Source organism: Salarias fasciatus, chromosome 16, assembly GCF_902148845.1.
Source record: "Salarias fasciatus chromosome 16, fSalaFa1.1, whole genome shotgun sequence".
NCBI classification, from domain to species: domain Eukaryota; kingdom Metazoa; phylum Chordata; class Actinopteri; order Blenniiformes; family Blenniidae; genus Salarias; species Salarias fasciatus.
In genome coordinates, this window is record NC_043760.1 from 21,879,251 (window position 1) to 21,899,740 (window position 20,490).

Genomic DNA, 20,490 nt, shown 5'->3' on the forward strand with positions numbered 1-20,490 from the left:
GCAAGAGAGCTAACCACTGTACCACTGTGCATTTTAAAAAAAAGAGATTCATGCTGTATCAAAATTCAGTGCATCGCCATGAATTGTCACATTTGCAATTAGAGTGAGTTCATTATAGTCTTCCAGAGCACACTTACACAGTGGTTAGTGCTTCTCAGTGAGCGTACGTGGGTGGGTTCACATCTACAGCAGCAACAGGAAACCAAAATGGGTGAGACTTTTTGCAGGAAACAGTTCTCTTTCTTTTCTCACTTAAATGTGTTTCTCAAAAAACTAGTGATTTTCAGTAAATGTGTCTTTGTTAAACATATGCTTGACTGGAAATTGCGAGTGTATCTGAAGTCTGTCTGTTTCCTGGTGAATTTTTAAAACGTACTCGCCAAGTCCATCACACACTGGGATCAAAACACAAGGACAGGCATCAAACTTTACAAGTTTATTTTTTTAATAAGCCTGTTTCATACATATAGTATCAAGATGATTGTGAATTGGAAAGTAAAAATCAAATACACATTATTTACAAAGCTGCATTTTCTCACATCTGAAGGTGGAAAAAAATGCATTTTTAAAGATTTTCATGGGGAAATAAAACTTGTCTGAGCACTGAAACTCAGCTGCATGCCACTGAAAATAGACTTGGATCTGAAAACACTGGAGTAGTGCTTTCATGCCCACATCCTGTTTTGAGATGAGCAGCCGAATCTATGGTTTAAGGGTTTTGAGCACCTGAACGTCTCACGAAGGCTGCTGAAATCTCTGCTTCACTGCAGAATGAAGGCTCCTCATTGATCAGTCGAGGGAAACTCAAAGAGTCCGTTATGCATGCAGCTATTGTAGCTCAACCTACTCTCATTAATGCTGATGACACTATGAGTGAGATATGAAGAAAAGAGCATATATTCAAGTCAGTAGGATTCATGATTTCATCGCTAATACTTTGCAATCTGCTGTTTTACATTCATTCAGGACACTTTCATTTTCATAATGCTTCTGTGCCTCCAGTGTCTGAGTCAGATCACTGTGGCCAACTTTAATAGAGGCAAAAAGTGTGTGTGACAATGTTTCGTGACTTTCTCCAGCTTCTCGGATGTTTGGAAACTCAACTGAGCAGGCCTCGGCTTCAAAGAGACAAAACATCTGCAACACATGTCACTGAGCGCCTGTTCCTGTCTCCTCCTCTTCAAGCGACCGCTGAAGTCCGGGGATTAATTTCAGGATGTGCTTGCGTACGTTGCCTCTCCTGCCCTTCCTGGGAAGAGTCCCAAACAGGGACGAGATCCTGGTTTCCTCCCAGGAGGGGGAGAGGGAGCCGCTGCTGCCGGCGACGCTGGAGCTGCTGGAGCGGCTGAGGGCCTGGTGGAGGTAGCTGGAGCCGGAGGAGAACTTCCCAGAGCCGCCGCCGCCGGTGGAGAAGTCTCTGGTGAAGAAGCAGCCGTCGTCCGTGGTGCTGGCCGCGCTGCAGGGGTCGGGCGAGCTCACGTCCCCGAACACGCTGGCGTGGTCGCTGTCGTCCGTCATCACGCTCCTGCAGCTGCTGTCGCTGGAGAACCGCTGGCCGCAGCGGCCCGCCGGCGAGCTCAGGCTGGGCGAGGAGTCCATGGAGAAGGCGGGACCGCTCTCATTCATGTTACCTAAAAACACACACAAAGTCAAGTTACTGATGGTAAAAGGTTCATCTAACGAGAATTCTGACACAGGAAGTTCGTCACACACGTCTCATTTCTCAGGGGAACGCCACCGTCTAAAGCATCTTGAGTTTACACTTCGCTTCACATCGGCAGCAGAAAGACGTGAGAGAAATGAGAATAGCTGTGAGAGAGGAAGTGCTGCGGTCTGACAGCTGAGCCCGGCTCACCTAGCATCAGCCGCTTTTCCTGTAATGTCAGCGCTTGAAGCTCCTTCAGTTTCTCACGTAGGGACTTCTGCATACGTGAAGAACGACACAGTTATTTCTTCTGCATTGAGAGAATCGATGCGGCAAGTCTTGAACCACAACGTGATGAAGAGACAAACCTTCAGCAGGTTCATCCTCTTCTCCAGTGCGATCTGCTTCACTACGTTTCCACACACTGTCTCCATCCTGGGAACACACAGTGACACTGTTGCAACACACACCCCAGCAAGGCAAAGTGGAGTTGAAATCATGTCAGACACTCACTTCAGACTGTTGCTTGATTCTCTTATCAGATCGACGACGTCGTCGTGGGACGAGCCTTCAGTGCTGACCCCGTTGATGGTGACAATAACATCTCCTGTGAGGAACGAGGAAACAACCAAAAGTGAGCTACTCCTTTACAAGAAAGCTGCACATTGTAAAAGTTCATCAGTGTGTTTTCACATGTGTTGTTTACAAGTGTGCCAAGTCATATATCTGCAGCTCTATTTTAAAGTTGGTGGAGGTTGGGTATCAGGTCTGTGCGATGCCTGTCAGGTTGAGAGGATGTGGGTAGTTCACCTGCGGTCAGGCCAGCGCTCTCTGCCACGCTGTCCTCATGCACCTTGCACACAAACGTGCACATCTCCAGCGCGGAGCTGCTTTTACACAGCAGGCCGTACGTCTGCAGAAAGAGAGAACTGTGTCATGAGTACTACTGATTGAACACTTTGCCAAAACTGATCATCCTGAAAGTCTGTGAAGATGAGATGAATCAATGAAAACAATGCTTGAAACTGTCTAGTCTTCATGTTATGCGTGTAGAAAAAAATTGTCAAAACATAAAAAAAAAAAAAAAAACACACACACATTGAGGTGCATCTGTACTTAATGCAATGATTCTGATGATAATATAAAGTGTATATTGGCTTACCTGAATTTCAAATCCAAAGGTTTCATTGTCTTGTTTTTGCAGTACAATTGTTGTCCTGTGCAAAAAGAGATCAAAGGTAAATGTAGTTCAAAATAAAATGTGAGAGAGGAGCTGATCCAAAATCCACAACAGCATATGAAGGTTAAAAGTGAAATTCATGATCAGAAAGTGCCGATCAAATCTGCCGATCTTTACCTTTGTGGGTCAGTGTAATCAACCAGAGAGTTTGATCGAGTCTGTCTGGGCTGCAAAAGAAGAAGCGCTTAGTTCCTCTTTACAATAAAATGCATCGCCGATCTGCTTTCAGCCTGTAAACTTCTTCAGTATGTGTGATGTGGAAAAACATCCTCTTATTACACTAATGTGAAAAGAAAAGAAATTATTTAAATAGTTTAAATCTCATAAAACTCACTCTAAAAAAGTAAAATCTTCAACCTGGTCTTACTTCATCAGCCGTTCAACCTCAGTGCAACATATAGTTTGCAGTGCATTTGCTTTGTTCATGCCCTTCACCTGGCTGGTCGTCTCACCTTGCACCCCCTGGGCAGGGGGCTGCTGGTCTGCTGGCGTCGGTCGCTGATCCCCCTCAGCGAGCGTCTGTACCACAGGGAGGCTTTCTTCCTCAGAGTGTTATCCACAGAGCAGTTCTCCTGGCCGCCCTGGTGTTGAAGATCATTGAAATTCATGGTGGACTGCACGGTAGAGTAGTCCTCAAAGCGGCATGGCGTCCCTCTGCAGCAGCAGCAGCAGCTCCTGGGTGACTGTGGCCCTGCCCTGCTGTGCAGCCAGAAGCAGAGTGCGTCAAAGCGGAAATCCACACCATGTGATGGTTGTGGTGGACCCGCTTCAGCAGATTACAGCCTCACATACCTAGTTTCCTGTTCACCTCTTCTTCTTTTTTTTCCCTCAGCTTCTTGAGAAGCGCTGATCTGCTGCTTTGAAACGAAAGATAAATGGAGTGTTTAATTCCCCTTCAAACAGGTGCTTTCTGTGTTTTTTTTGCAGTCGTTGCAATTAGATTTCTGGTCAATCAAAGATCAGCAATGCATGAGAAACCGCCAGCTCTCTCCTCTTCCACCTGCTTCCAGCCTCTCTCCCGTTCTGCTTCCTCAGTGGGCAAAGCTTCAGCCCGAATCCCGTGTTCTGTCAAGCAAGGAGACTTTTCTTATGAGGACAGACAAAAGCCTGATTTAGCTCGGGGCCAATGTCACGCTCCCCAAACAGACAGCATGGGTCACTGGGCTGAAGGCAGCAGACATGCTTGGATCAAAAGAAAACACACACACACACACACACACACACACACACACACACACACACACACACGGGCAGCAGGCTGGGGGAAAACAATAGCTGATGTGATAAAGAAAACTGAACACACATACTCTCCACTCTGCTCTCAAAAGTTGTTTCATCTGGACGAGTGTTTGTACCGTCTGCGACATCTGCCGCAAGTTAAAACAATTCCCACTCCGTTCTGTCAGAAAATCAGCATTTCATTCCAGTGTGATGTTGAAATTTGGTTGAAAGGCTCCTTGACTAACAGATTGCTTCACAGCAATCTGTTCTGCCCCACTGACCCGCAGCAGCACCCAGCAAACCATGGGACCGTCTGGAACACAGATATCCCATTTAACCGGCTGGGGTCAAATCCCCATCCACATTTTTGTTGCATTAAGTACAGAAAAGCATTCCACACAGTTTTAATCCCACTCTTCTGTACCGCTGTTATACAACAGCTACACAAATCCTATTATTTAGATGATGGCAATGAACTGATCTTAGATTACTGATCTTTTGTTGTGTGTGTGTGTGTGTGTGTGTGTGTGTGTGTGTGTGTGTGTGTGTGTGTGTGTGTGTGTGTGGCATTAAAGGAGAGAAATCCCAAAGGAAACGTTTATTTGCATTGCATCAATTTCTTGCAAACACTTCTTTTTCATCTGAAATGCAAGCGAGCAAAACTTGTGTGGCTTTTTCCACACACACACAGAAACTCTGTTGACCCATGTTTCAGCACAGCATCAAGGCCTTGACTCATCTCTGTACCTCCAGCAGCTTCTGGCTCACAGCTTCGTTTCCTCCTAACGGACTCTTGCAGTCGCTGCCGCCAAAGCGGCCGCAGAGCCGAGGTGACTCATGTCAGTTGAGGCCGCAGTGTGATGGAGGAGATAAAAATGACCTGTTTCATACGAAGGTGCTCCAGGAAATCCTACCCTGCGTGCCGTAATTCGCACCGCGACGCGCAATCTGTGCTTTCAGAATTACAATGATAATATGACACACTGTGAGAGAAAAAAAAAAAGATATCTGCATTTTACATCTCATTGAAGAAAAAAAAATACCCAAGCAGCAAGTTTATGAAAACACAGTTTATTGACCCACTGAAATGACATTTGTATACAGAATAAATAGTGCAAGAGAAACAAAAATATGATGCAGTGACATGAAATTCACATTTGACACACAAAAAAACAAACCAAAAAAAATTTAAAGTGTGAATCTAAATGTGTCTAATGTGAGTGTGAAGGTGTTCAGATCAGGGGCAGGTCGGACTCTACGAAAGCATCTGATTTAAAACAACCATGCTGTATACAAGAAGTGAAAAAAGACACCAGTTAAAAATTGCACATGGTGAGAACTCGTCTTTGGAATGACTGATAAGCCTTTATTTTATACGCTTCCATGTCTCTGAGTGGATTTTCTGATTCTCACAGACAGATCGACAACATGTTTGGCTCAGCACAGACAGAACTTTAGGTGGTAGTTTTCAAAGTATGGGAGGAAGAGCGCACAACACTCACACTGCACTCCTCAACTCTGATACAGCACACGTTTTCTCTCACTCCATATGATGCTTATTATATACTATAATGGCTGTTTGGATCCATTGGCATTAGAAAGCATAATCCTCCTCATCCTTTATAGATGTTAATCAATTTAAATGTCTTTCTATGAGCAGCTGCCGTAACTGAAATTTACCTCGAATACACAATGAATTCAATTTTTCAAGTATATTTTAATTAATTTTTTTTATTAATTGCTGCCCTTCACCTGTTTCTTTTAGTGTCCTGATAAAGTCAGTCATTTGACCCTCATTCAGCTCTCTGGTGCCCCCCAGGGGAGGGCGCCCCACACTTTGAAAACCACTCTGAACAGGCATTTGTCAGTGAATGGATGGAGCACAGTTAGTTGACTTGATTGACATTTTTTTTCTTTGCATTTCTGAATAACTGAGGTCATTTCACGGAAAGAAAAAAACATGGAAACTCTCAGACGAAGCGGCGGACCGCTGCTCGTAGATAATCATCAGGAACCAACGCTGCTGGTGCCGTGATCGACATGTAGATAATAAAAGTACTTTCACATCATAATATGTGTCAACACTGATATCAAGCACCTACATGGAAATATGTCCTTCACCTTATCAACTAAAAAAAATGATCAAGAGCAGAACGAAACGGTACAAAAAAGCCCCAATGAATTAATATGCTGTTTTTTTTCTTCTTCTTTTCTTTTCTTAAACGCAACAGTTTCACAAAGACTGCAGTGATTTTATCAGATTCACATTTTTAAACCCACGGTCACTTCACATGGTATGAAATGCAGACAAACACACATACACACGCACACGCGCACACACACACACTCGCAGGTATATATATTGGTTCACACAAGCACAGCAAGTTGACCTGCCTGCACTTTCCCTAAGCCTGTTACGTCAAGGCTTTATAGGCCACGTCAGACGGTAGCATTAGTGATCCTAATGTTCGCCCATTGAGCTCCCCTTGTAAAACAACTCAGACTGATGGAGTGCCGGCATCAGCGTGTCATTTGACATAGCATCACATTGTGCAACACTTGCTTCTAAATCAAGATTTTAAGGATTTCGTGAGGGGTTTTTGCCATACTAGTCTTACACCAGCCGCACATAACATATCTTTTTAGATATATGTTCATATGTCGTCACATACGCATGAAATTACACTAAAACTGCATCAAAGGCTCATCAAAAGTACATAACGTCTTGAACTTTTCCCCTTTAAAAACATCTCCAGCCGACACTGACAACACTGGAATTGATGAATGAGAAGCTTTGGTTCACACAAACGCTGTGACTCATCAGTCAGAGGGAAGCTGAGCAGAATTATAGTATTTGAACAGGAATCTTAAGTAAATGTTTGCAGCACTTCGTCTCATCGCACTCCCAACATGAAGAGATCTCTGTAAATGTGCCGTGTAGCTCGAGAAAGGTGTAAGAGAGGGTCAGGTTGTCTTTACAGAGTCGGTTTTAGTCACACTGGAATGTGTTTTGTCAACATGGAGTTTTGAATCAACTGAACTTGAACTGAACTGAACTTCATCTAGTGGCAAAAGATCAACATTTGAACCCCAGGTTAGCGTTACTGCTACCATTCATCCAGTGTAAACTTGCAGCATATAACTTTGAGTAAAGTAAATTAAAAAAATATACATATATTTTGACTAATTAACAAGTTGGAACATCTGTTATTTTCCCCTAAAAGCCAATGATGCTCAATAACCATAACTTTGAACTAGATTCATACAGTTGTGTGCAAAGCTCTGATTGAAAGACATTCAGATTATCAGGGAAAGTATACATATGTGTGTCATTAACAGCATTCCCCCCCCCCCCCCCCCCCCCCCCCACAATCCAGTGTGCTCTGTGATTGTCATTTAGTGCGCTACCTATTAAAGAGTACTGCATCTGCAACAAGATATGGCACAAAAAACATAACGTGCAACTTCAAGCTTTTGGCACTTAAAATACTGAGGTAGTTAAAAAAAAAACAATGTTTACATACATAACTTACATCATATGGCTCTTTCCTACCCGGTGTCTTTGTGTAACTCTTCCACACACACCTCTATGATAATTTGGCACCGACAACAACCCGCTGAAGCTTTCTGAGGGGGGCGGCCGCGTCCTGAAGGACTGTGGGAGACCACGGACTCTCCCGATTTGCTCGCGCTCGTGCCAGCACCAGCGCAAAGCTGCAGGGGCAGCGAGTCCCGCTAGTCTTTGACGTCCTTGATGGCGGACAGCTGGGAAACGGTCTTCTTGACCCGCAGAGCGGTGAGCCGCGCGGCGGAGTTGGCGTACCAGCACTCTCTCATCAGTTTGCCCATCACACGCAGAGCCTGGTGGATTGACGAGGAGAGAAACTGAAAGATTTACTTACTGCTTTCCCTGTTTCCTTGAGCTTTTATGATATCTATAGAAAACATTTTTGAGGGAATTTCTGGATTTGTTATTTAGAACTATATGGCTCCGTCTCACCTCGCAGCTCTGCCACTGGTTGGGAATGTTGGGCCTGAGCTTCTGATCACAAACCACCTTCTTCATGTCCTCGATGGAGGGATCTGAAGGCACCATGTCATAGTAAGGCAGCTGGAAATCCTCATGAAGTCCTACGAAAACAACAACAACGCAGGGGACATGTTTTGTTGACTGTCCTGTTTTCTTCAGCTCTGTGAGCCATAAGCCAAAAAAACATGCATGATGAAGATTTTCTGTGTTGTTGTCGACATACTGCTGTTTTCCATTGGACTTATCTGTTTTTTATTGTTTTTTTATTGTTTGTTTTGAATGAAAACGTGTGTGTTCTGTTTGTACCTTTAACCGAGCATCTTCTGGCCAGTTCCCAGAACACCAGGCCCAGTGAGTAGATATCCGCCCGCTTGAACGACTCAAAGCTGTTCATGTTGATCGTCTCGTCCAGGATTTCTGGGGACATGTACCTGCAGCGCACAACATGATCAAACAAAAAGGCTTGTAGTCATTGGATTGTCTAATCAGTGTGTGCATGTGTGTGTGTGTGTGTGAGAGAGAGAGAGAGAGAGAGGGCCAGGGCTTGTTAAAAGTCTTTTCATACAATCTTAAAATTTAATACTGCATTACACGGATGTGTCAGTTCAGGAGTGATTTTGACGACTGAAACTTTCAGCGAAGTGGAACTTCTGAATGCAACATTGAAGAAAAAAAAATCTTTTGAATACGTTTTATCTTATGAAACATCTTTTTGTATTTTCAGAGCTTTTGCTGATGAACCATCCAGCAGTGAAAAAAAAAGCATGTCATGTAGGCTCACTATGAGACCACTAGGAGGCACCAAAGTCCAAATGTTTTAAATCTTCACATACAGATTTGCCCGAAGCATAAAACCATATAGATGGAATATTTTATCCTCTGTACAAATCTACTTTAACAAGACTGCAGTGAGGATCTGGTGCCTACAGCCAACAGAGGGTAAATAATAAAGGCTAAATAACAAAGTCAGGATCTTGTTGTGTGAGTCATATTTTCACTTTAATGCCAAATACTTTGGAGGTTTCATGACTTTTGCTCTGAATTTCTCATCATTGCCCCACAATAATCCTCTGAATAACAATATTTCATTGCGGCAAACCTACAGCTACGAACAATCCAAGTCAGTTTTTCTTGGAATATATGGCTGAAACTGAATGTCCAAACCTCATGCTTGCAATTACAGTTCAAAACAAAGTCTGGCCTTTTTCATGTGAACAGCCAGTCTGTTCTGAATAGTACCAACCAATTCACCTAAAACATACAGACTTCGGAGAAATTCAGAGGTTCAGAGCTGATCAGGGAAGTTTTACTACCAAACTGTAAGTGTTCATCAACACTTTCTTTACACTTAAAAGGAATTGGTCCAGTGCTATGTCTGCTAGTGATATTTGTTTAAAACTCTATGAAGAGGATTTCTTTTTTCCTGTCCAGAAGAAGGACACATAAATCCAGAGGGAGGGTATATCCAACCAGTCTGCTCGTAAAACCGTTTTCACACAAAAAGTGCAGTTTGAAACCACTTTCCTCTGTGTGTTCTGACGTAAATCTGACCTCTTGGTTCCCACTCTGTGGTTGGACGGAATGTCGATGGTGTTTGTGTTGGAGTCGTGCTTCACGGCCAAACCCAGATCGGCGATGACGGCCGTCCCGTTCTTCTTCACCAGAACATTTTTAGACTTTAAGTCTCTGTGAGCGATGGCAGGCTTTCCTACAAGGGAGAATGGATGCAATTAAGTGTGATCAATTATTTGATATGTACAAAAAAGGAAATATAAAAAAAAGTTGACGAAATTAATCCTTCATGTCGTTCATCAAGAATCACTCAAAATATTCTCCTATTTCACTTGATTTAGACTAAAAAGGCTAATTGAGACATTAAAAAACTAATTAACCAGCTTGATTAACAAATTAATTATTGATAAACAATCCAAGTTAGTGGTGCACACAAAAGAACCATTATAATATTTAATATAAGGCCGTCCTTGAGCAGGAGGTCCTCGTGTGTGTACCCTGCGTGCCGATGATCTCCATGTGGAGGTGGGCCAGCCCGCTGGCGATGGACAGGGCCAGGACGACCATGCTTTCCACGGAGACGGTGAACTTGTTCAGGTAGTCATACAGAGATCCGTGCTCGTGGTACTCCGACACCAACCACAGCTGAGTCCACGAGCCGTTATCTGGACGACGAGAGGTACGGTCACACGGTGACAAACCATTCTGGGATCTGTGTGTGTGTGTGTATGTGTGTGTGTGTGTTCGATCAGGCCCGATCGCTACCTTTGTTATCAGCAGCAATGAAGCCCAGGATGTTCTCGTGCCTGAGCATGATGGTCTGGTAAATCTCTGCCTCGCGAAACCACGACCTCTCGTCCCTGGAGGAGAAGATCTTCACGGCCACGTCTTCTCCCCGCCATTTCCCCCGCCACACCTCGCCGAAACGACCCTTCCCGATGGTCTCCTGCAGGACGATGGTCCGAGCGATGGTGCGCTGAACCAGGAGGGGCAGTCCTGCAGCGGGAAAAGAACACCTCCTGATTTACGTAGCAGAAAACATTAATCAAGATAAACATTCATGTTCAAAAAGATGTATGAATTTATTAAATCCTTAATTCTCTCACCCGACCCCGAGCCCGAGGTGCTCATGTCGTAGATGAGGTCTTTGAGACATTTGTCTGGAGACATGAGCAGCTGGTCGTCCAGAGGCTCCTCTGCGTCCTGCTTGTGCGCTCGGCTGTAGGCACACCGGTGGCCCTGCACCACGAACACCCCCAGCAGGACCCCGAGACACAGCAGGCAGCAGGGCACCAGGATCACCGCCGCGAGCTGCAGCCCGCTCCAGCCGGCGTCGTCGTCCAAAGGCCTCTCTGGAAAAAACACACACACAGGTACGCTCAGTCATTCCTTATGAGAAAAAAATAAAAAAAAATCAAAGAGAATTAGAAATTCCATGCTTATTGTGTCCAAGCTTAATGCATCTCCTGCACCCTCTGGTGGCTGTTATTGAACACAGGTCTGGATACAGTATTTATGATTCTACTTGTTACTTTTTTGCATAATTTTTGTCTGAAACACTTTCATGACCCCATAAATTTACTCTCAAGAAATGCACAGCTTCATCTAGTAAAGCATTTCTCCAGAGTAGCAGTGGATGTAACCAAGGCCCATTAATTAAACTAATCAAAAGTACTGATTAAAGAGTTCTTCAGTGTTTGCGCTCCAAAACTAACGTGTATTCATTTATAACAGGTGACACACACTGGCTAGAAGCAGGTGTTCACTGAGACCTTGTCATAAAATGATGGGTTTAGTGAAACGGCGTCACCTGATATTTCTATCTCTGACCTTCCTTGTGCCAGTGGGTGGACAGAGGAAACCTGGGCACAAACAGAATTAGCGGAGTGGGTGGGCGCGTGATGTGATTTACAGACCTGCTAACAAAATAACGCGTAATGAGGGCAAGTCAACATTTGACGTCCTTGTAGTACTGCAGATAATAACTGAAACACAGTACATGTTGTAACCTTGATTTCATCAACTTTACTTTAAGCAAGATGCCCAAAAGCAGGAAAAATTTCAACACACACGTGACTATTGAGAATATTTTTTTATCTCATTTTTTTCAAATCCCAGATGGATGAAGTGTCCTCACAGCAGATTAGACAACATCTGCAGATGGCCGTTTGTGCAAACAGCAGCATATTGTGAACCCAACCACAGCTTCTTGGGACATCTTTAGCCTTTTACCTAAATACATGTCCCGCATGGCGTCCAACTGGAGCTCAGCGGAACTTAACCCTCCTCTGGCCCAGTGGCATGAAATCCCCTGCAAACTGCCACGGTGACTGTGCTCGGTCACGGAGGTCATCTCAGTGAGACCTTTCTGCCTTTACGCTGTTTGGTTGATCATAAATCCAAATGAACGTTCAGAAATTAGGCACAAATTGGAGAAGAAGTGTGTTTGTACGTATACGAGCGAACACATTGGACGAGCAGGATGGAACAGATTGATCCTGATGTCCTCATTCGCGGCCGACGCCACCGCCGCCTCGGGGCACTCACTACCCCCAACCCCTGTCAGCAGCAGACCAACGGGTTTAACTCTTTAGATCTGTTAGATTACAGCTGTATTTTATAAAAGTGACCATCTTCTGACAATACTGATGATGTGAAATGATTTATTTCTGTGATTTTTCTGTTTCAACTAACCTGACTGTGGTGCATCAACCTGTTCTAAAGGTCCAGTGTGCATGTTTTTCATACCCTTCAACTGACTAAAGTCTGATTGTGCTGTTTAGTATGAATATGATATTAGTATTGCAAAGAAATCTTTTTTTTTCTTTCTTTCTTTCTCTAAAGCTCCACAAATCAATTCCTTATTTGCACTGCAGGTCATAAAAATGTGCATATTGTGTAAAGGCAGGCTCGTGTTAAACACACTCACATAATTATCACCTGACCTGTTAGCTTTTCTCAGCTATGAGGAACATTTTTGGGGGGGTATTCTGTTGTAAGCTTGTTTATAGTTGTTTTTTTCTTTTCTTTTCTTTTCTTTTTCTTTTTCACAGCCCACGTCTCACAGATTTGGTTCTGTCTGATCACCCACAGCAACAGCAGGCGAAGAAGCTCTGATACACCCACTGCGCTGAGCTTTTCTCACACCAAACAGCAAAGTTAGCAGCTAGCTGGCGCACACGGTGGAGCAAACAAACTCCGGCGGAGTCACGAGGACAGGAGCTCAGCTCTGAATCGATGCGAAATGGTATTCACATAAACTTTGCGAGGCCTCGGCTCGGCTACCATCGGACTGCTGTGAGGTTCCGGGTCTGAGTCTGGAAAGCAGCTCAGCTGATGATGGAAACAGAAAAGAAACCTCGCGTGACCTTGACCTCCCGGCGGCCTGCGGCGAGCTGTACGTTCAGAGGTGTGTAAATAACCACGCCCCCACCTCATTTGCTTTAAGGCCAGCTTCCACACAGCACGGCCATGAGAGGCTTTCAGGACTACATGCCTGACAAAGTATTTATTTATAAATCAGCGGAGGGAGGGGGGGAGGATCACTAACTGCCGTCCCGTAGCCTCTGCCAGATTTGTTATGTCACAGGATCTAGGAGGATCAGCATCCACCTCGTCTAGCCGGGACCAGAATGAGTGGGAAATCCCACACAGATTTGGTGTTGCTGTTGACTGAATAATGCTGAAAACTACCGAGCTGTGCAACAATAACAGACTGCCCGACGGGGATGCCTGCAAATGTCTTCTGTTTAATTCCCATTCTGTGTCTTTCCTTTCAGATGAGATCTGCCTTGCAGGATATTTACTTTCTACATGTCTGATGTGGCACACTCATGGCTGCAGAAGCGTTGTGGCGTAGTACCGGGGTGAAGGTGCAGGGTCTCGTTGTTGCAGAAGTCCGTGTAGCAGCAGTTCCTCTTGTAGACGTTTCTGGAGCTGTAGCAGAAGAGGCGCCCCTTCATCTCGGACGGCGACAGGCAGGACTTGACCATCTCCTCCTTCCCGTCCACCAGCATCACCGAGTTCCAGCAGGCGCCGTCCGCCGACGTCTCGCAGGTGCGGTTGGCGCACAGCTGGCACACGCACTTCAGACCTGGGTGACAGAGCGTCGCCGGTTAGGTAACCGCCCTCTGCACAAAACACTTTGCGGCCGACACAAGTTAATTTATTGATTTGTGAGACGTCAGAGGGAGGAAAGAGGCATTAGACAAACAGTTTGACTCACTCACTGGCATGGCGAATTGGTCTTTAGCACTTCAGCAGCATGATGCTCCTGTTCTATAAGAAGGCCTCCGCTCTTAAATGGCTGGAGGTGGAGGGCCCGGTGTAATGCCTCTTAGTTTAACACCCACGTAATCTCGTGTTCCACTTGAAGCCGCTGTCATGCTTTGTTTGATAAGCTGAGTTGAGTGATTGATAAGTAAGGCCGCGCTCCACTCATTTGAGAAACGTAGATATGATAAAGCATATTATCTTATAGAACCATTTTAATAGTAGACTCAGACTCTAACAGTAAATTTAAAAGTTTAAAGAGCACCTACATATGAATTATATTGTGTAAATATAGAACTAAAAAACTCATTATTTATATATATTGCAAAGGAATTCATTTGTTGTTTTAAGGAATAAGCCCCTATGATCACATTCTTCAACTGTTTATTTATGGATAAATCTATTTAAAAAAATGATATCTCTTGATTAAAGTGTGTCTCAAATAAGTGTAAGAGTGGTGAGCGGTGTTCCTCTAAGTGGGTTACTTCTGTGTGGACTTTGCAAGTTCTTCAGGAGTGTGTTAGGTTAACTGGGGACTCTTAATTGCCTGCACTATGCCGTATGTGTGTGTCCGTCTATGTTTTGGCCTGGGATGACCTCTCCATTCGTACAGGGTGAAACTTCTCCTCCCTCCCCCTGTGTTGGGGTCGGGCTTTTATCCTAACACCCTAATCTGGATATTCCAGATTGATAGATGGGTATTGGGACATCAGCACATCTATCATTACGTTTCCATCCTTCCTCCATAGCCACTTCATTCAGAGTCTTGGATTTGACAGTGGGGGGGGGGCAGGTGAAAGGCCCTCTGGAAAGGCGTCTTATTATAATGAACAACAGGCTCCCTCTTAATAGGCTTCAGTCCATCTCTGGATGCATTATTGAGATTTATCAACACACATAGCTGCTCCCGGTAAGGCAACTTCTCCACAAGTAATTGTTGTAAATTAACACTGGCTGGAAAGCAGGAAGTCTGATTGCATTTCTTCCACAACACTCGTTTTGCTGTCTGGCCAAAGAAAGTTCAATCCATTTTTCATTGATTTTGTGTTGCCGGCTGCTGAGTCCTCAGCTCTGCGGCTCATTTGGCCAATTTCTAACAAGTTTCTATGAGCTGTGAGCGTCTTGAGAGTGAGCTGGTGTTATGCAAGTCAAATAGATGGAGTCTGATGCGAACGGGGGTGTAAATAACAAACAGGGATTTAAATCTATTCTATTCAGTTATCAATTCAGTGTTACTTAAATAGTGCTGATAATGACACAGTCATCTTAAGGCAGTTTTACAGAGAGGAAACCTGCAGAACCAGGGTCAGCAGAGAGAAACAGGTGGCATATGGATGGACCCATCCATCCTTTAGATCAATTTATGGGCAAAGACAGGATCACCAGTCCATCACTGAACAAACAGAGAGACATGCAGTGACAAACACACACACCAAATCAATTGACCTCACACACACATTTTTAGGACTGTGGGAGGAAACTCGGACATGCACAAGATGAACATGCAGCAGGCATCTGCTGGACTTGAAGCGAGGATGTTCTGGCCGTTAGACCGCTGCAGTCAAGTAACATCAGGATTTAAAACGTCCCAACATACAGTCACAGTCCTGTCCTATTAGCTGAAGTGCTGTGATCTCTCTCCATTTTCCTGCTAATTCAAGGATGTTGTCAAATTTAATTTCGGTCCTGCAGCTCAAATAAGGCAGTCGGTTGGTTTGAAATAAAGTGTCTGTGCTTTCTGGGAGTCGTGGCAGTGAATTGGTATGTCTGACTTTGACGCGTTTGACACATTAAATTCTTCATCTTTGAGATTTTTTTTTTTTTTAATCACAGAGTCTCACCATGTATGTCTTTCTATCTCTGAGAGTAAAACAAGCTTCAAATACTTCAGGTTGTCTGTTTTTAGGAAAGACTGTGAGGAATATGACTCTTTTTTTTTTTGTCCCTTCACAACAAACCTGGGAGTTGCTTAGTAACAACCTGCTCAAGGACAAGCAAGTTTAAATACAGTGCAGCTCTTTTATCTCCTTTAAAGCAAGTAAATTAGTCAGCATTGGAATTGAAGCACTTCTTTATGTTATGTGTGATGGTAAGATGTGAATTTATTAACATTGTGAATTACATGTGAGACCTGGGCCTGGTTTGGGGAGTAAATGTCACAAGATCCAAAACTATTAAATCATCCATCTACACTTCTTCTCTTTCATTTTATACAACTCAGGGTTTCCTGGTGTTAGAGCCGAGCTCGGCTGGCTATTCATTGCCAAAAACACACTTATATTCACACCTGCAGTCAATTTAGTCACTAATTAACCTTGAAATACATCAAACATAAACTCATGCAATTATACCTTTTGGAAAATGTAAAAGTATTTCTGCAAAAACCAAGACAACAAAGAGAAAATCAAAACATCCTTTTTGACTTGGTGCAGAAATATTTAATTAAAATGAAATAGACTCACAGTACGTTGCGTTTTTTCGGCCGTACTTCCCAACAAAGCATCCAGCATCATTCAGACATGAGGAAAGTCAAACTTTGAATTGCAACAGACCTGTTGCAATATTTTCTGAAATCACAAACCTTATTACAAAAAGATAACCTTGGCACACCTCGAGCATGTCCACAGTGCTCGACCTCTAGAGAAAAGTATCACATTTTTCCTGCAGACCTTCTGATTCCACTTACAACAAATAAGTCTCAGTTACTTTGATGAGCGACGACTTCAGGGAAAGACAGGGATTCTGAAAATTCTGAAAGGTGCACCACAGCCTGGCTGAACAACAAAGATTACCACCATCAGATTTCATAAAAACATCTCACAGGGGCAAACCCATATTTCTTCATGATCGTATAATATCAGCCTTGGACAAAGATGCTATTCAATCTCAGTTAAGTTCACTTTCATCTATATTTTTCAGATTATAGCACAGACATCTCATGACACTTGTCTAAAGGAAAAGCCTTCAATTCCATAAGATCAGGCCAGGGTCAGAAGAAGTAAACTCTGAAGTCTTTTATCTATATATCTTGCTCATGTGTATATTAGCTCATTCTTTATGTTTTAATTGATTAACAACCAGAAAATCTTTGCAGCGGCACAGATCATTTAAAGAGAGAAAACATATACACGATTAGCATAAATAAAAATGAACCAAAGTCATACAATTAGGTTAAATCACGTGCAACTTATTTGGAAATCATTGATTTTACAGGTAGTTTTTCTTCAAGGCATGATAACCTTGTGTGTATGCATTCTCACCAAAAATTCAGATAAAAATCCAAAACAAGACGATAAATTTGACCTGTGATTCTGACTAAATATCTAAATGCTTTAAATTAGAAAACAAGCTGGAATGAATGAACATGTTTCCTATCATTCCACTCAATCATAACATCAGGATTAAATCACTTCAGAGCAGCTTTCCCAAGAACTGCGGGAAATGTGTCTCATCTTTACTTACAGATGTTTAGAATGTGATTTTTTTTTTCTGCTGGATGCTCATTGCAATATTTAGAAGGAGTGAAATGCAGTGCATAAGCAAGACTGTGAAGCTCTGAGGAAAAATCCACTACAGATATGTCAACAACGGTTTTGACAATTGTGGAAGAAGAATAGGGAGCACTTTACTTGAACCACCCCTGACACATTATAAGTATATTATAGCACTGTATAACTATAGTTATAAACACATAAATTATCACAATGCTTTATAACATCAGGACCTAACCCTAACCCTAACCCTATGCTGTATAGTGGGTTATAAAGCATTGTGATAATTTATGAGTGTTTATACGAGTGTTATACCAGGTGCTTCAAGTAAAGTGTTACCGAAGAATATTTACCAAACTGCACAACCAACATTGCACAGATGAGGAGTGTTTTAAGTGCAAATACTGGAAAAAGCATATTTTCCTGTATTTGTGGCAATGTCATTGTTTTGTTTAAATGTTTCTGCAGCCTGAGACCTGTTGAGCTGAGATTCAACTCTATTTCAATACCACTGTATGCCTGTAGAACAACTTAACACTGGAGAAACAGAACATTAACTGGTTTCTTTCAACAAACACATTGAGCATCACATTATTTAATGTATATAGAAAGCGCCAGTACTTATGATAGAGTTCCTTAGAGGCCTCTATATAATTCATTCACCTGTGTTACACTATCTGTAACCTTCAGCAAGGACTTACAGTTCATAAAAGCTACAAAGCGACACAGAAGTGTGCAGCACAGATACTGTTTTCCTGTGTTTGTCATGGTAAATGGCCACTGGCAGGTTTGTGAGAGTGTGAGAGCAACTAAGGCAATTTTATTCCCATTCACATGGAGCACACAAGACAGACATGAGCCACAAACCAACAGGAATCAGGAGGACAGCATCTACACCTGAGCTCCAGCACACAGAGCAGGAGGAGGCTCATGTCAGGACAGGAACCCAGACAACTTTTCGGCTTGTTTTTGCTAAATTAACCAGTTAATGCACAAATTTATTCTCGATGTTTGATTTTCTCTCTATGTATGTGTGCGTGTACGCGCGTTAATGACTCAATGTATTGCTCTTGTACATCCTAATCTCTTCATTATGTCACAGCAGACACGTGTATATATATATATATATATATATATATATATATATATATATATATATACCCAACATGTTAAACCATTGTTAGTTCATCTCCTTTGCCCCTCAAAAACAGAAAACGCACGCTCCTGTAATCTCTGCCTTCACTTTTTGTTTTAACTTTCACCAGAACAAACAATGCGGCCCATGAGGGATCACCAAACTGTATTTGTTTGATGACATAACCCCTAAATCTTTTTTTAGGAATCGCTTTAGGAATAGCAGAACGAGCGATTTAATAGATCGGCTGGATTTAATCCAACTTCTCCAACACTGTGAAGTTCAGCCAGGATAATCCCCTCCATGAAAAAAAAAAAAAAAAGTAATAAATTAACGCAAGCGCAATTTACTAAATGAGAAGAGGTTAGATGGAGAGCGGTGTACCTGCAGTCAGCTGGGCGACGCACAGGAAGAAGACCGCCGCTTGCAGGCTGCGCTTCCCGGATCCGCTCATGGCCAGAGCCGCATCTGCTCGCGCCCTCCTGACGCACCGTCTTTACGCAGCGAGCCTGGAGAGTCTCGCGCCCGAGCGCATCGCCGGGAAGTTGGTGGGCCACGCGAGCCGCCCGTCTCTCCGCTCTCTACGCCGTGAATGGCACCGCAGAGGGGGGGAAACTGTGAAACGCTGCGGCTCGCTCCGCCTCTGATGACTGGAGTTTAAGAGGATTAGCGCTGCGGACCTCTGATGAAGACATGTGAATGGGAGCCAGAGCGAAAGTGCGCGGCGGCACATCCATTTAACCGCCGCGGGTCCGCGCGCACAAGCCGCCTCCTCTCCGCCTGATGAATGTGGAAACAACCTCTGCTCGGCAAACGTGGAGGGAAGCCAAATAGTTCACATTGCACCCAATAGATTAATGTAATCCGGAGGGTTTTCTGTTTTTTTTATATAAAGCACACAATGCAGAATGCAACCTGCAAAATTACAGATTGTTTGCAACTGTGAAGCACGTTTGAACACTGGAAATAACCCCTAAAGCGTTTAAACTTTATTCATTCTTGACTCAAGTTCATTGAACACCATTATATGCCATTTATGTACCAATATCCACAGGTGGGAAAAAGAGTGAAAGACTTGTGTTCAAGTAGTTCTGACATATCTCAATAACTTGCCATTTGATCTAATTTAACATCTGTTTGAAGCACATGTGGGAGACAAGCAGTGAAGTATGTCAGTAGAATATAATTGCACGACTATAATTTGTGTTCAGTGTAAATGTTAAAATAATGAAGTTAATATGAAGAAACTCTGAATACATGTTTTTTTTTTCATTGTTGACAAAGCAAGTAGACATTTTAGATATAGAACATATTTGCACTCAACTATGAGTGAAAATCCTGGCTTAAAAACACTCATGAGACTACAGAAGAGTACAATCACTCAAAAATAATTACAGTGATTCAAGTATCTGTAACACATTATCTCCAAACTTCTTTTGGAGCATTTGGCATTTATTATCATTGATACAATTATTTATTTTTTTTGCTTGACGTTTGTATTGAAAGGTTTTACAACCCTACAAGCACCTCATATACTATAAGAAGATCATATGTCTGTTCTCAAAACATTGCTCTCTTTTTTATCTTACGTTCCTTGTCTTTATTTTATGGTTTTCTCTTGCTGTTCCAACCTCGGTCCCAGGCTTACACTGTTTTGTTGATGTATTGATGATTTGATCATTTATTATTTATCATGTTATTGACTGAATGCATGCATAAATGGAAAGCTACAAACTGCTCACTGTGGGACATGTAAAGTTGTCTGAACTCAAGTGAATGACAAACCACATACAAAATCAAGCGTTTGAGAACTGACATCCTGCCTTTTCACTAGTTTCATGTGCACAAAACAGACATGAAATGTAGTATCATCACTTTGTTTATTTCTTTATGTTTTGAGGTTCAGTGCATGAATCTGGTGCAGCAGTCAAAAAAAAGATGTGC

At 43.0% G+C, this 20,490-nt stretch overlaps 2 protein-coding genes across 2 annotated transcripts; both read right to left on the bottom strand.

Moving 5' to 3' along the window:
* Positions 1-421: 421 nt before the first annotated feature.
* On the bottom strand, positions 422-4,814 carry cytip (cytohesin 1 interacting protein). Its single transcript, XM_030111213.1, has 9 exons — positions 4,811-4,814; positions 3,338-3,651; positions 3,003-3,052; positions 2,808-2,862; positions 2,456-2,558; positions 2,159-2,252; positions 2,014-2,080; positions 1,856-1,922; positions 422-1,631 (listed from the first exon to the last, which is right to left on the bottom strand). The coding sequence occupies exons 1-9, from the start codon at positions 4,812-4,814 to the stop codon at positions 1,150-1,152; spliced, it is 1,236 nt and encodes a 411-aa protein (XP_029967073.1). The 3' UTR covers positions 422-1,149.
* Positions 4,815-7,464: 2,650 nt separating this feature from the next.
* acvr1c (activin A receptor type 1C) lies at positions 7,465-19,083 on the bottom strand. Its single transcript, XM_030111696.1, has 9 exons — positions 18,931-19,083; positions 13,511-13,741; positions 10,755-11,000; positions 10,414-10,644; positions 10,146-10,313; positions 9,688-9,844; positions 8,443-8,567; positions 8,107-8,237; positions 7,465-7,967 (listed from the first exon to the last, which is right to left on the bottom strand). The coding sequence occupies exons 1-9, from the start codon at positions 18,998-19,000 to the stop codon at positions 7,842-7,844; spliced, it is 1,485 nt and encodes a 494-aa protein (XP_029967556.1). The 5' UTR covers positions 19,001-19,083; the 3' UTR covers positions 7,465-7,841.
* Positions 19,084-20,490: the final 1,407 nt, after the last annotated feature.

Excerpts from the sequence above, each read along its gene's own strand:
- cytip (XM_030111213.1), bottom strand. Across the intron at positions 3,053-3,337 it reads CCCTGCCCAGGGGGTGCAAG|CCCAGACAGACTCGATCAAA; the intron begins GTGAGACGACCA and ends CTTCTTTTGCAG. Across the intron at positions 1,632-1,855 it reads GGAAAAGCGGCTGATGCTAG|GTAACATGAATGAGAGCGGT; the intron begins GTGAGCCGGGCT and ends GTGTGTTTTTAG.
- acvr1c (XM_030111696.1), bottom strand. The coding sequence starts at position 19,000 with ATGAGCGGATCCGGGAAGCGCAGCCTGCAAGCGGCGGTCTTCTTCCTG. Across the intron at positions 9,845-10,145 it reads GGAGATCATCGGCACGCAGG|GAAAGCCTGCCATCGCTCAC; the intron begins GTACACACACGA and ends TCTCCCTTGTAG. Across the intron at positions 7,968-8,106 it reads ACCAGTGGCAGAGCTGCGAG|GCTCTGCGTGTGATGGGCAA; the intron begins GTGAGACGGAGC and ends TCAATCCACCAG.